Genomic DNA, 13200 nt, shown 5'->3' with positions numbered 1-13200 from the left:
TAGTATTTAATCTGCATTGTACTTTTTAGAAGAAGGAATCAGGGAGAGGACAAATAGGTATAAGGGCTATTGTTCAGTTATTGCCTTATTGTAAGCTGTAAGAATTAGGTGGTTACATTTAAAGTCTAAAATTGCCAGCATGAACAGTTAAATCAGATTAGGAGATAATCTATTGAAGATGGTAAATGAAAGAAAAAGGTCCCTGAGGATTTAGGTGTATCTTTCAAAAGTATGACAAATTCAGCAATACTTTTTTTCTTATAAATTTGCAAGTAAATTAATTTTGTGTACTGTTCAAGGGTTGATTTAGGTATCAGAGTAAGTGATTGGGTAATTGACCTGAAAATTAAAGTTGAATGTATTGGATCAGAAGAAATTCTTACAATTCATCTAATAAAATACACATTTAAAAATGTATCTATGCAGAAAATAGCACAATAGTCATGCTAGCTGATCTAATAAACAACTGATTTACATTAATAGGATTGAAAATGTATTTTATGATTCTGTGATTACTGAGTGGCTGGTTATAAACACTGCACTTGGAAACATAGCTGTGTAATATAGGCTTGGTCACAGATACATCTTAAGCTCCTATTTAATTTCATTAATTAATGCATAGTAATTTTCTTGCTTACAAAAATCAAACAGCAAGAATAACATAAAAAACTCTATGTTTCGTTGCATATTTTTCGCAATTATCATAAGGCAAGTGAATGAGCTGTTTTTTCATCTGTACAAGCTTCTCTAGCAAAGTTGTAACACCATGATTGTGTGGCGTCTCGTGACCTGATGAATGCTGACTCATGCAGTAGTCACTGAAGAAAGACAAACATGAATTCAAAATTACAATTTCTTATATTTTCTCCTCATTAAAGTACATTTATAGTTCTTCCCTTGAAGAAAACTGTCAAAGCCTAAAATTTGCAACAGAAACTTTCCAAGGTAATAAAGAAATCGGAATTCACATTTGTGTAATTTTCCAAAGTGCTTGTCTGTATACATTTAAAGCAACTCACATATTGAGAGACTTAGAGGAATATCCATATAAAGGCATTCAATTTAAAATAATATTTTTCTGTAGTGTAAACATGTAGCCGTATTTATTTTCAGTAAAATGTATGGATCCATTTGCAAAATGAAGAAACTGTGATACAGTACATTTTATCTGCTGATTGTACTCTTGATATTTAAAAGTGATTTACTGTCTTATAACTGCAATTTTACTGTGTCTTCCAGATGTGTGGAGGTGATTGCCAGAGAGGGACGGAACCTGAAAGAACTGTATTTAGTATCCTGTAAGATCACAGACTATGGTATGTAATATACCTATATCTTTATTTTTTGTGAAGATTGAACCGGAGTTTACAGGGACTGTTAGCAAGAGTGTTGGAAATACAGAGATAAAAATTTTCAAAACCTTTACCCATAAAAGTAGGAAATTTATAAAAAGTGTTTGACTTGCTTAAAAATATTTGTGGTTGAAGGTATGAAAGTCAGTGTATATATTTGATGCAATGTATCCTTATAGAATTGGCAGTTACTGGGCAGACTGGGTAGCATCCTCTTTGAATAGTCCTGAAGACCAGGAGAACATTAGAGAAAAAAATAATAAAAAAAAAAAAGTGTTTCTAGATGCTGTAAAAGCAAAAATGTGGATTTATCACCTGTTGTAGGCCCTAAAACTTGAATGAGGTTGATGGTCCTTTAAAAATGCTGTTATGGTAAAATAGAGAGGAGCATCTTAGAATTAAATGTCCTCTCTGATAGGCTACATAGAAGGACCGATTTTTTACTTAGAATAGGGAAACTTCTAGTGCTTGTTTGGAAAGGCTGCTTTGCTTTTTCAAATAAGATACTGACCTTAAGTAAGACATTTATTTTTGCCGTAAGGCCAGATTCTCAAATGTCTGTCTCCCACTTACATGCCTGAATTTCAGTAGGATTTACAAACTGTGTATTTGAGAGGTTCATTTCAGGCTTGCTGATTTTTTTTTGTAATTTATACTGCTTAGATTTTAATAAAGAATAAATATGTTGAAGTGATAAATTACCATTCCAGTAGTCACAAACTGATTCTTGTATTTTCCTTTTCAAATTCTACACTTCACTGGGGTTTGTATTGTGCATTCAAGGGTATGTTGTTCTGCAGAGTTCTGCTCACCTTATGTCCACTGTATTATAACATGAGGCTACCATGCAGCTGCTGCAGCTGCAGAGCTTGGAGCATGGCAAAGGAGAGAGAACACAGGCCTTTACTGCCCTTTCCTCTGGTCTGCTGTTGTTTGTACTTCCGTGGGCAGAACAGACATTGGCAGAGTTGAAAATGGATTTTCTCAGCTCGATACCGCTTGTCTGAGATGAATTTCTGAATTTGTGAAATGTCTTCTGGAAATTCAGGGAGGGAAATTGTCTGTAGAACACAAGGTGATAATAATGAAATTGCTTCTTGTCCCTCCTGAAGGGCGGGAGGTGCAGGACAGGGTCTGAAGGCAGACCTCTCTCTTCTGCCTGTGTACTGTGGATCTACGGGCCCTACTCTTGTCCCTTCTGACTCTGACAACCCATGTGGAAAGAGTTATCATGGGCATAATGGAATCCATGTCTTGAGGATCAATAATTTCTCAAACTGATTTCACCCTTCATTCAATGAACTTACTCAGAGGAAAACATGGTTTTTCCCAAAAGTAGGGAAACAACTGAAAAACTGAAGCAAAGAAACCTAGGAGAAAGAAAACCTTGCTTATAAAAGAATAAAGAGAGAGCAAAGGAAGTGTCCATAGCTAGATGGAAGGCAGAAGCCATGTTTCAGAGAACGAATGAGTGGAAAATAAATGTCGCATTTGGCTGATTAGCTCTATCCAACCTCAGCTTCTGTTCTTTATACTTAGGCCCATCTGTCACTATCATGTTGTAATCTGCAGTCACTTAGCATCATTGCACTCAGTGACTGGGAATTAGAGAATATTTTCTGTTGATGCTGTTGCTACTAAGCTTTACTATTTGCTTTAAAATTCAACTGGTTTTGCTATTAAGGATCCAGTAAAACAGCTGAGATACTGACTGATTTTTGATACATTATTGACTAATTGATTAGCATTATAATCTTCAGCATGTCTCAGCATGCCAACCTGACAAATAAATTCTGCTTTTAATATCTGAGCTGAAAATGCAAAACAAGCCGTAACAAAGTAGAATTTATAAGCATAATTTATTGTTTCTAAGGAAGTCAAGATTTTGCTTTAGATTAAAAATGTGATAGCAAGTGAATTCTTACTAGGTTAACAAGAGTGTTGCAGGGTTGAGCCAGGCATCACCCTTTTCTCATTTGTTTTCTGGCAATTCAGTTGAAGACTTTTTCATATTCGCTTTGATTGCTGGTAAGTTAAAAAGTAAGCGCCTTACAGTGTTGCAAGCTCTGTTCATTTTTGAGCCTCCTTTATCAAAGAATCTGTCTCTCTTCTCATGGGGAGAAGAGCAGCTGCTGTTCCCCAGAGGCTTTTGAAGCCCTCATGTCCTCAGTAGAGGAAGTCAGCTGAGGAGCACATGCCTGACTTCTCAGGGAGCCTTTTTAGGTTGTGTCCCATGGTCTTGCAAAGACTTAACAACTTCACTCACGCCATTCTTCAGGCTCCATCAGAGAGTGTCTGAGGCTCTGTGACTGGATGAGAGCACAGTGTCCTCTGCAACTGTGCTGTGGTTTTGATGATCCTGAGGGTGAAAGACAAGAGTTGCCCTTGCTTTGACAATTAAAATCTTGACACTAGGTTTGTACAGATGCAGGATTTTGAAAGCCCTCTTTGAAACTGTTCAGTGGCAGGTTTTTTATGCTATGAAAGTTAGCAGAATTTTGATGTCTGGGACAAGATCATAATTGCTTAGTAACTCAGCCGGGAAAAAAAATGTAATATTCTCAATTTCTCAAGATGTATTTCTAATTTCCAGAAAAAAAATAACCGTTTGATACATTAATTTATCAATAATAACTTCAGTAAATACAGAAAATAATTACAGCAAAAACTGTTATTGGTATCCTTCAATTAACTCAATAAGGTATGTATGTGTGAGGTAATTTCCTGTCCTCTAGAGAAGGCTTTGAAGTGTAATCTTTGTCATTTTATTAATTTCCTTCTTTTGTTTTTCTAATTTCTGCATAGGATAGATAGTATACAAAGCTACCAGGCATACATGTTTTTTTAAATGTCATTAGTATTTTTAAAGTGCACTGAAATTCTACATTTTATTTGGAAGCCTAAAAGATTAAATAAAGACCGCTACACTCTAATAATGTATCCATTGGTGGCATTGCTCTCTTTGACATTTTTCTGACCAGAAAAATATTCTTTGTAATATACAGAGAGATTAGGATTCAAACAGGAATTGAAGTATGTATACATACTGAGAGCTGTTAACTGATGAGACAAAAAAGCATTCTTTATTTAATGTTACATTCCAAAATGAATGATTTTGTATTTTTGTGTACAAAAAATGTTTTGTTTACTTCTGAAAGAAATTATGTTATTATATCCATATATAGGTCTAGCATAATTTTCTCAAGATGTATTTCTAATTAATGATGTCTGTTGGAGTGTTGCACGCTAGGACATTGACAATTAGTTTAAAAGTTTCTTTGCATCCAACACATTTTAAAATGCTAAATAATCACTAGAACACATCTAGACTGTCAGGACAGACTGAATTACTATAATCTTTGAGATAAACACCTCTTTGCCCAAGAGCACAGACAGACTGAAGTTAAAGCTAAACATTAGTTCCTCGTAAGTTTCCCCCTTTTGTTAGGCAATCATGAATTAAGCATGGATTGTCAGTATTATCTTTGAATTTCCTGCCTTTTGTTGATGTGTGTCACAATCTTAACTTTACTTAAACATAGCGGGTTTTGTATTTAAGCTTTTCCTAAGAGCTGGTAAGGAAGCGGGATTTTCTCAGCTGTGGGGAGACTGTGTGTCAAATGAATTACATTGATGTGAAGATGCAGAGTGGTGAGCTAGAGCACCAAGCACACACAGAATTGTGTAACTGTCTCTTCAATTTTATGCTCTACTTCTGGGTTTTATTGATATCCTTAGTGCTGGGAATTTGTTTTAAGTAAATTACTACTTACCAAGTTTGTAATAGTGCAGAGTGCTATGCACTCTGAAACACAAAAGTGAGATTTTGTGTTCAAAGATAAAAAGATTCCATGAAACTAGCCTGTGAAACAGGAGTAGATGTTTTAAAGGTCTGATCTTGCAGTAATTCTAAGTGTATATTTACTAAGAATTACTTTACAACCACATTCTTTTCAGTAGTGAAAGATAAAAGTGTAATGCTTTACTTCCGCTTTAGAAAAGCAGTCAGACCAGCGTTTCCTCTATAGGTGCAGAAAATAATTTCAAGGCAAGCTTTAAATGGTAGACTTCCACTAACAGAACACAGGGGAGGGGAAAAAGCAAATCCAAACACCACCACTCCAAAAAATAAACCCCTAAAGAAGTAACCTTTGAAAAATGTTTGAAAAGAAGTGTTCAAATCCAGCACTTTGTACAGCTGTGCCTTGTAAAATCACTGAAGAACTTTCTGAAAAAACAGTGCCCAAATAGTTACTACTAAGAGTGTGGTTAGCAGAGTGCAGGGAAGAAATTTATCTCACAGTGTTGCCTGTTGAGTAACCTGAAGAAGATGACAATTGTCTTCATAGTTGTATTGTATAGTTTCCATTATCTAGTAGGTGTGGATTTTGCGTAACTTAAAAAGTCTCTATTTCTAGCTGTGAAGTAATTGCACAAAGCTTTTCAGAAGAAATGCTTGGCACAAGGAGCTGAGATGAACTGTGGTCTTTTGCTGAAAACTCTAGGTTCTGAGTATTGAAAAAGAGCTCTCTAGATATGTAGCCTTTTTCTTTTCTAAAATGGGTACTATTCCTTTTTCATATTGCCTGTTTTCAACATTTAATGATGCATTTAGTGTCTGTGAAGACACATGGGGGTTTTTAAAAGGTTTTTCTTCTTCTGAGGGGTTTGCTGAAGCAAAAAAAAATGAGTTTCAACAAACTATAATGGAATTATATAGTTTTTATATTAAAATGTTATAGATAAGGCATAGCTGTTACAAGTAGAAGTCTGGAGGAATAAGATAGCATTTATACTGAATCAAGTCCAATTGTCACAAGAAAAAAACATAACTGTAACTTGCACTTATTTTTCATAACTGGATTATGGGTTCTTTTCTCGGAAGTGAGATACCACTAACAATGTTAAAATAGTTTCCCTAGATACTATTAAATTCTAACGTTTAAATACTTAGGATACATAAGCTTTCTATTTTAAAATAAAATATTTTAATTATCAAGGGATCAGGCTGTCCTACTGGGAGTTTCTTGCATTTTCTCTCTAATATTTAGCATTTGTCATGTAAATCATAATGTATAAGCATAGTGTGGGTGTTTTCACAAAAAAGAATCTTTAACGTCTGCTTCTCACTTGGATTAGCAAACCTCTCTAAAGCTTGATCTCACTAAAACTTTCCTAATATTAGCTTTTTTGAATCTAGTTTTAAAACACCGTGTCTTCTGTACAATATAACTCAGAAGGCAAATGCATTTTTGGGGAGATAAGAGCAGCATTTAGGGATAGACAGAATGGAACAGGTGGTAAATGCATTTCTGAGTTTTAATTACTTCATCCTCACCAATTACTGATTTGCTATCTCTTCCTCAATTTATATAATGTAAATAAGTACAACTTTCTTTTTGTCTTTCAAAATTATTTTGAATTGTTGCTGTATTGAATTCCAAATTTCTCTTCTCTGAATAAATCCTTCCCCTATTAAATTTTCCTATCCAGTGTGTGGTTCTTTCTCTTCTGCACTCTTTTAGTGATGCCATGAGAGCAAGCAGTGATCACACTGACAACCATGTTTATGCTTGTAGGTAAATGTACAGATAATCTTTTAAGGACCAGAGCCTCTGTTACCTCCTTTAGTGGTGTTGTGTATGTTATGTATATATGTATGTTTGTGCTTCCGTAAAATGGTGGTAATATACAGTACACGGTAGTATCTAACTAATATATATATACATATATATTGCTTTCTTATGAACTTTTACCTCTTTCTTTTCACAAAAACCATTTTCTCTTTAGGTTTTGTTCTGCTAGTTATTCAGAAACCTGAATTTGCTGAAGTAAGTCAGCCAGATTGTTGATGTTTAGTGCCAAATTTTGAGGTTCTTTGCTTGGTTTTAGTATTTGTTTTCTGTGCATAGGTTGCAACTTTAACTCCAGTAGACTGTAAGAATTAAATTACCTGAAGAGTAAGTAGGTGGCAAGCAATCTGTACCGGGTTGTATGTATTTATGATACTTACTTCCTTTCACACAACCTAGCAGCTAGTAAAGGAGTTTTGTTTGCTTTTGGCATTAAAATGTTCATTTTTTCTGAATCCTGAAGCAAATATTACCATAGAAACCCTGGTAATTATGACGATCAGTGAAAGCTTATTCTGGAGTTGAGGTGAGTTTCAGAGTTTTATGTAGTTTAACAAACCAACAGTACCTATTATAACTTGCTACCTCTTCCTTCATTATAATGGCAGTACTGTTTATGTTGGAGTGCACAGGGAGAAGTTGGGGTCTTTTCACATATTTCAAAACCTCTGAAAATTTTCCTTCAGCTAGGAGGAAAAATTGCTGTGTAGAGCTTTTGTAAGGACATTTTAAAACTTGTTTGGTTTTATATTTATTTTCTGTTGTTTTAGTTTGGAGTAGTTGCTCACGTAGATTCTTGCAGGTATGGACACCTAGTTTTGTTTCCTTAGCGGAGCCTGTTGACCCTTTTGAAACCAAGTGACTTGTTAATGTGAAGAAAGATATTTGCGTACTGATGTATTTTGGGAATGAAAACCTATTAGAGGACATCTTTTTTCAGTTTTGTTCAGGGCTTTTTGGAATGTTCAGGAGTCATTTTAGTCACTTGGCTGTGGAAATCATTAATAAGGAAAAGTCAAATTAAAACTTTATAAAAAGTAATCCCTAAAGCAGAAAAGAGCTCTTGAACAATCTTGTCAGCACCATATGTAATTCATAACTATCAAAATCCCAAATTTTCTTTTTGTGTAACTTTTATCAGTATTCCCAATGTCACAAAAATGGCATGCACTTTTCTTTAGAAGCTGATTTGAGATACCACTGTGCGTGTTCAAGACCCATACAGTGAAATAAATTACTGCAATAGCATATTTCTCAAATAATAGACAGTTGCAAATCCTTTGTCCTATGGTACATAATAAAGGATTTTCTGTGTGAGCAATGAGATGAGACAAACTTCCAAACTATTTTTTGTCATCCTGGAAGGTGGGTTGTCCCCTGTAACCTGTACCCGTAAAAATAATGTAGTATAATAGCCAGATGGAGTAAGCTGGATACAGATGCACTTTTGAATTGTCAAGATGAACAGAGCAGAAGCCTATGATTTGTACACAGTTTGTTCCCAGTTGCTTGTTCGGGCTGTGGAAAACAGAGATGCGTTGTAGTTCAGGTTTGATTTGTCTTGTAGAGAGACCCACAGGTTCTATTATTTTAATTTAAGCTTTTCTGTGGGAAACATGGTGCTTTGCATTGTTATTTCAAGTCTTTGGTGAGAAATTTGGCAGCAATTCATCAGTCATAATAGAAAGTTTCATTTTGTGCTGTTTTATCACCAGAGAGAAGTGCTTAAGTTAATCTTCAGGAAAAATGCACCTAATTTCTGAGTTCCAAGACACATATTTCTGATACAACAAAAATTTAAATGGCCACAACCTCTTCATGTACTGCCAGATATACATTTTCAGGTTCTTGCTTTATTTACTGTGTTAAGAGGCTTTAATATAATACCAGACTTCCATTTAACTCAAGATCTGGTTTCTGTTCTCTGGTGTTAGTTGTATTTTCTTTTTTTGTGTGATCTAAAAAAGTAACATACAGCTTTATTCCTCCAGTGCCCATGTTAACCCCTGTATTGCAACCAGTGTGCTGGGTGCCTCTCCAGTGAACTACCACACAGCGGAAGTAATATACCTAAACACTTGCCTTTGGAGCTCAAGATTGATTTAAAGTGCAAATAAATGATTACATGTAAATTGTGAAATTATGATCATAATATGAACATTAGGGTCATTTTTGTTGTTGTTTTTTTTTTAATTTTGATTTTGCCCCTCCGAAGACTACCAACAAAATGTATTGTCATTTTTTATTTTCATTTCAAACAGTATCTGTTATGTCACACTACAAGGAAGAATACCAATTCTAACAGAACATTTGATTTGCGATCAGTGGTAGATTTACTTTAGAAAAACAATAGTGAAACTTTATTTAGCATACATTTATTTCTGGCTTGGATAAAATAATTTAATTTAAATATTTAAAACATGTCATATTTTCTGATAAACAACAGTTACAACTCACATTAACACACTGTTGCTATAATCCAGTTTTATATTTAGTTCATTGTACTTCGGCATTTCTTTAAAATTTGCCCCTAAACCACAATATTTGTTGAGTAGCTATTAACAATATTCTTTTAAAAATCCATGCATTTGCTACATTTAAAATTGTTAATATAAACATAATATTAGTCTCAGAGGAGATTATTCAATATTCCTTCTCATAATTCTGAATTTTAAAGCGGTATTTGTATTTTCCTCTGAGAGAAACAGAACTCAAAAAGAAGAAGAAAAAAATAATTTACCAAGTCTTTTTCCATTCAATGGGTTATGATACAAAAGTCTTGTTGATGTATGTAATCGTACAAGTAGCAAGTTGCACCATATTTTAAAAGGACTGATAGTTTGCAGTGGCAATTTATTTCTCCTAAATTCTAGGAGCCAGTTTTATGATTCCCCCTTTTTTTGCTGCACTATAAAATATATTTTAAAAATTACTTTTTAAAGTTAGTGTGTTTCTAACAGTGTTGCCTAAATAAAAGTGACAGTTTTCTTCAGCTGGCATCCAAAAGGGAGAAGCTCATTCACAGTTCTTAAACATAAAAACTGTTTTTTAAAGTTAACAAGTAATAAAGTTCTTTCATCATAATTGCTCAAAATAAGTTAAATCTTTAAAAACATTCATTTATTGGTGGAAGAATTTCCTTTCCATATTCTGTTTTGTACATTCTCTTGGTGTGTTGTTGGATTCCAGTTTCACTTAAATTACTCAAGAAAAATCTGATTTTCACTGTAATCTATCTGCCTGCCTTGAAAAATTCAAATGAAGTGTTTTGTAGACATACCGCTAGTGTAGTTAGTTTGAATGCCTTTTGAAGTTTAAAAAAAATTCTTGTAATGATTTCTGTAGTCTTCTGTAATAGGATTTTGCTAAGGGAATGAATACCTAGAAAAAAGGTTTTTCTTCAAATGGATGAAAAAATAGTGATTAAGGTATTGATGTAGTTGACCAGAATAAAAAGGAAACTAAATTGCTAATGCCACAGCAATATGATAAATACTGGTGTAGAGCTTTATTTTTTAATTTAAAAAATTGAAATGTTTAATTTAAACAGTTCAGTGCCTGAATGTTTTTAAAAATTTCAAGGAGAATATGTATACAAATTCTAACTTTACTACATATCTGCCTTTTGACATATTTCTGAGGTCTCATGATGAATATGCATTAATAGGTCTGTTATGTGTAAGCATTGGATCTGCCAAATACTGAAATATCAAGTAGTAGAGACTGAATTATTCTTAATTCGTATTGCTTTGAAACATGAATTACAACTCAACAGCAAAATACATAATAAAAAAAATTAATAACATGGGTTTTTATCAACTTGTCTAAGAGCTGAGGATGCATCCAAAAAACTTTTTAATTTATTTAGTGAAAAGTAATGAGTGGTACTTCCCCTCTGCAATTCTATAATTGGGATTCTGGGTTAGCTTTATTATGACAAAAGCATTTGATTTTTACATCTGTAATGAATTATACAAAGAAGTTCATGCAGTCTTTGTAGGCTGTAAACTCTTCACAGCATAGAACAGAGTGTAGAAACTGTTCTGTTACCAGTGGAGGGAATGTGATTCACTTCATAAATAATCAAGTAATCATTGTCCTTTCAAAAATTAATAAATTGACATAAAAATTATGTTTTGGTCAACTTCAAATATTTGAAGAGTTTTCTATAAAAAAAATTAGTCTCAAAGTAGCTTTTAAATTATATATTTTAGTTTCTCATAAGTCAAGTGCGATCATTTTAGCTTTTGAAATGTCAAGTATCTTTCCAGAACACTCAGACAGCAAGATTGCTTTATTTGCAGTTCTCTTTGGCTTGGTGCCCTCATCCCTTAATTTTAGCTATGCATACTGGACAATATTTCTTCTAATTACAAGATGCCTAATACAGAAGAGTAAGAAAGTATGTCCAAAAATGTAATATGGAATATTGTTAGCACAAAAAGGAATTAATAAATATGGTTAAAGAGAATTCTTCAATAGTGTAAGAAAACAACTGTAATAGATCTGAAATTCTAAAAAATGTGTATTTGGAATATTCTGTTCATTTTTACATACTTTGTAATAGGTAAGTGAAATATATTCCATGATGTCAACCAGTTTAGATGCTTTTAAAAAGAATGCAAATATGGGAATGCTTAAATATTATTATCTAGGGATAATAATCCAGAGTACAAATTTAGCAAACTTTTCAGTAATCTGAAGGCATTAATACTTTTTCTTTTTTTGGGGGGGGGGGGGGGGGGGGGGGGGGGGGGGGGGGGGGGGGGGGGGGGGGTGTGCTGGTCAGTGTTTTGTTGGAGTTTTTTTGAACTCTTTTTAATAGAATGTATGATATATATGATGCAACTCAATTATCTTTTGTGAACTCAGGAGCTCTAGGAACATGGTACTTTTGCTGTGTATGGATATTAGAATAAAGATGAAATGGAAAACATTTTTTCATACTACCAAACTTTGAAAGCACTGAAATTATACGTTGCGTTTTGTGCAAATTATTTTAATTTTAAGATATAGTAAAAGCATCCCCCTCTGCTTCAAGTCTGAAATCAAGAATCTGTATGTCTGCATAACTAATAATTGTCTAGTGTTGAATTTACGCTTAAAAATGTGTGTTTTCTCAAATAGCTAATGAATTAAAGCATCTTGTTTTATGAGTATTTGAATTAATGTGCATTAAACAGGAGTATTTTCTCAATTTCACTGAAAAAAATTACTGTCCTGAAGTTTAGTGAGCATCCAGTAAACAAAAAAAAAGTCAATTATGAAATCATTGCTTATTGTTTGTAAGGTTTCTCAAAGGTCGAGGTCTTGCATTAGAGTATTAGCCATACTATTAATTTGATATAATCAATAAATCATAGAAATTTTGATTGAAGGAGACCTGTGTTGAGTCACTCAGTCTTGCCAGGCACCCAGGGTGGGGATGTCACCAGCCCTTGATCAGGTCCACTCTCTGTGGCTCTGCCTGGAAATTACTGAAAGACCTCCAGGGACAGAGGATCCACCATGTGTCTCTGGACATTTCATCAGTGCTTCATTTACACTGCTAAAGACTTTTGTTTTTTCCCTGTAATGTCCAACCTAAATCCCACATACTACACTATGATCATTGACCTTGTTACATCTTTTGGTAAGCTGTGAGTCAGATTTGACTCCATCCTTTTCATAACCACCAATACAACTCAGATCTTACCACAGTATTGTATTTGTGCGAAAAAGAAAAGTGTTTTTGCATGTGAAACAAACCTGAAACTTTAAAAAAAAAGATTATTAACAAGTGTTAACAAATAAGAATAGCTTTCTATTTCTTGATTAGTCATCCAATGGCTCCACCTACTAGGAACTTTTTATACTGCATATTTATCATACTGAATTTTTCCTTAGGCCATGAGCACTTGTTTCACCATTACATTTTAGCTTATTATTTAGAGAAAAAACCAAATGCCTTGTGAATTAATTATATTTGTTTTCTTTTTGCAGTTAACATTGAAATGTCATTAAAAATCAGTGGCAGTATTATGTTGCCTACAGCTTTGTTTTAAACCAATGAGGGGATATTGGGAAAAAAAATAAAACCTCTTTCTGGCTATTTGGATATTGCTGCATTTTTATATTGGTAAAACATGATTTCTTTCATTTTGTTTTGAAACCAGGCACAATGAAGAAAACTCATTAATATTTGAGCAGCAATAAGTGCTCCAACATCCTAACCT

The 13200-nt window shown here is 33.8% G+C and overlaps 1 protein-coding gene across 2 annotated transcripts in view; it reads left to right on the top strand.

Moving 5' to 3' along the window:
* FBXL17 (F-box and leucine rich repeat protein 17) overlaps positions 1–13200 on the top strand; it is a 277370-nt gene that overhangs the window by 181777 nt on the left and 82393 nt on the right. Inside the window, exons 7-8 of one of the 2 annotated variants that reach the window (XM_038123764.1) lie at positions 1240–1316; positions 8977–11686. In XM_038123764.1, coding sequence (XP_037979692.1) covers positions 1240–1316; positions 8977–9029 — 130 coding nt within the window. In that variant the 3' untranslated portion in view covers positions 9030–11686. Of the gene's footprint in view, positions 1–1239; positions 1317–8976; positions 11687–13200 lie in introns of those variants that run through there. The other variant, XM_038123763.1, reaches the window with a different exon arrangement.

This window comes from Motacilla alba, chromosome Z (assembly GCF_015832195.1).
Source record: "Motacilla alba alba isolate MOTALB_02 chromosome Z, Motacilla_alba_V1.0_pri, whole genome shotgun sequence".
NCBI classification, from domain to species: Eukaryota; Metazoa; Chordata; class Aves; order Passeriformes; family Motacillidae; genus Motacilla; species Motacilla alba.
The sequence above is the reverse complement of the archived record's forward strand: the minus strand, read 5'-3'. Positions and strand labels throughout refer to the sequence as shown.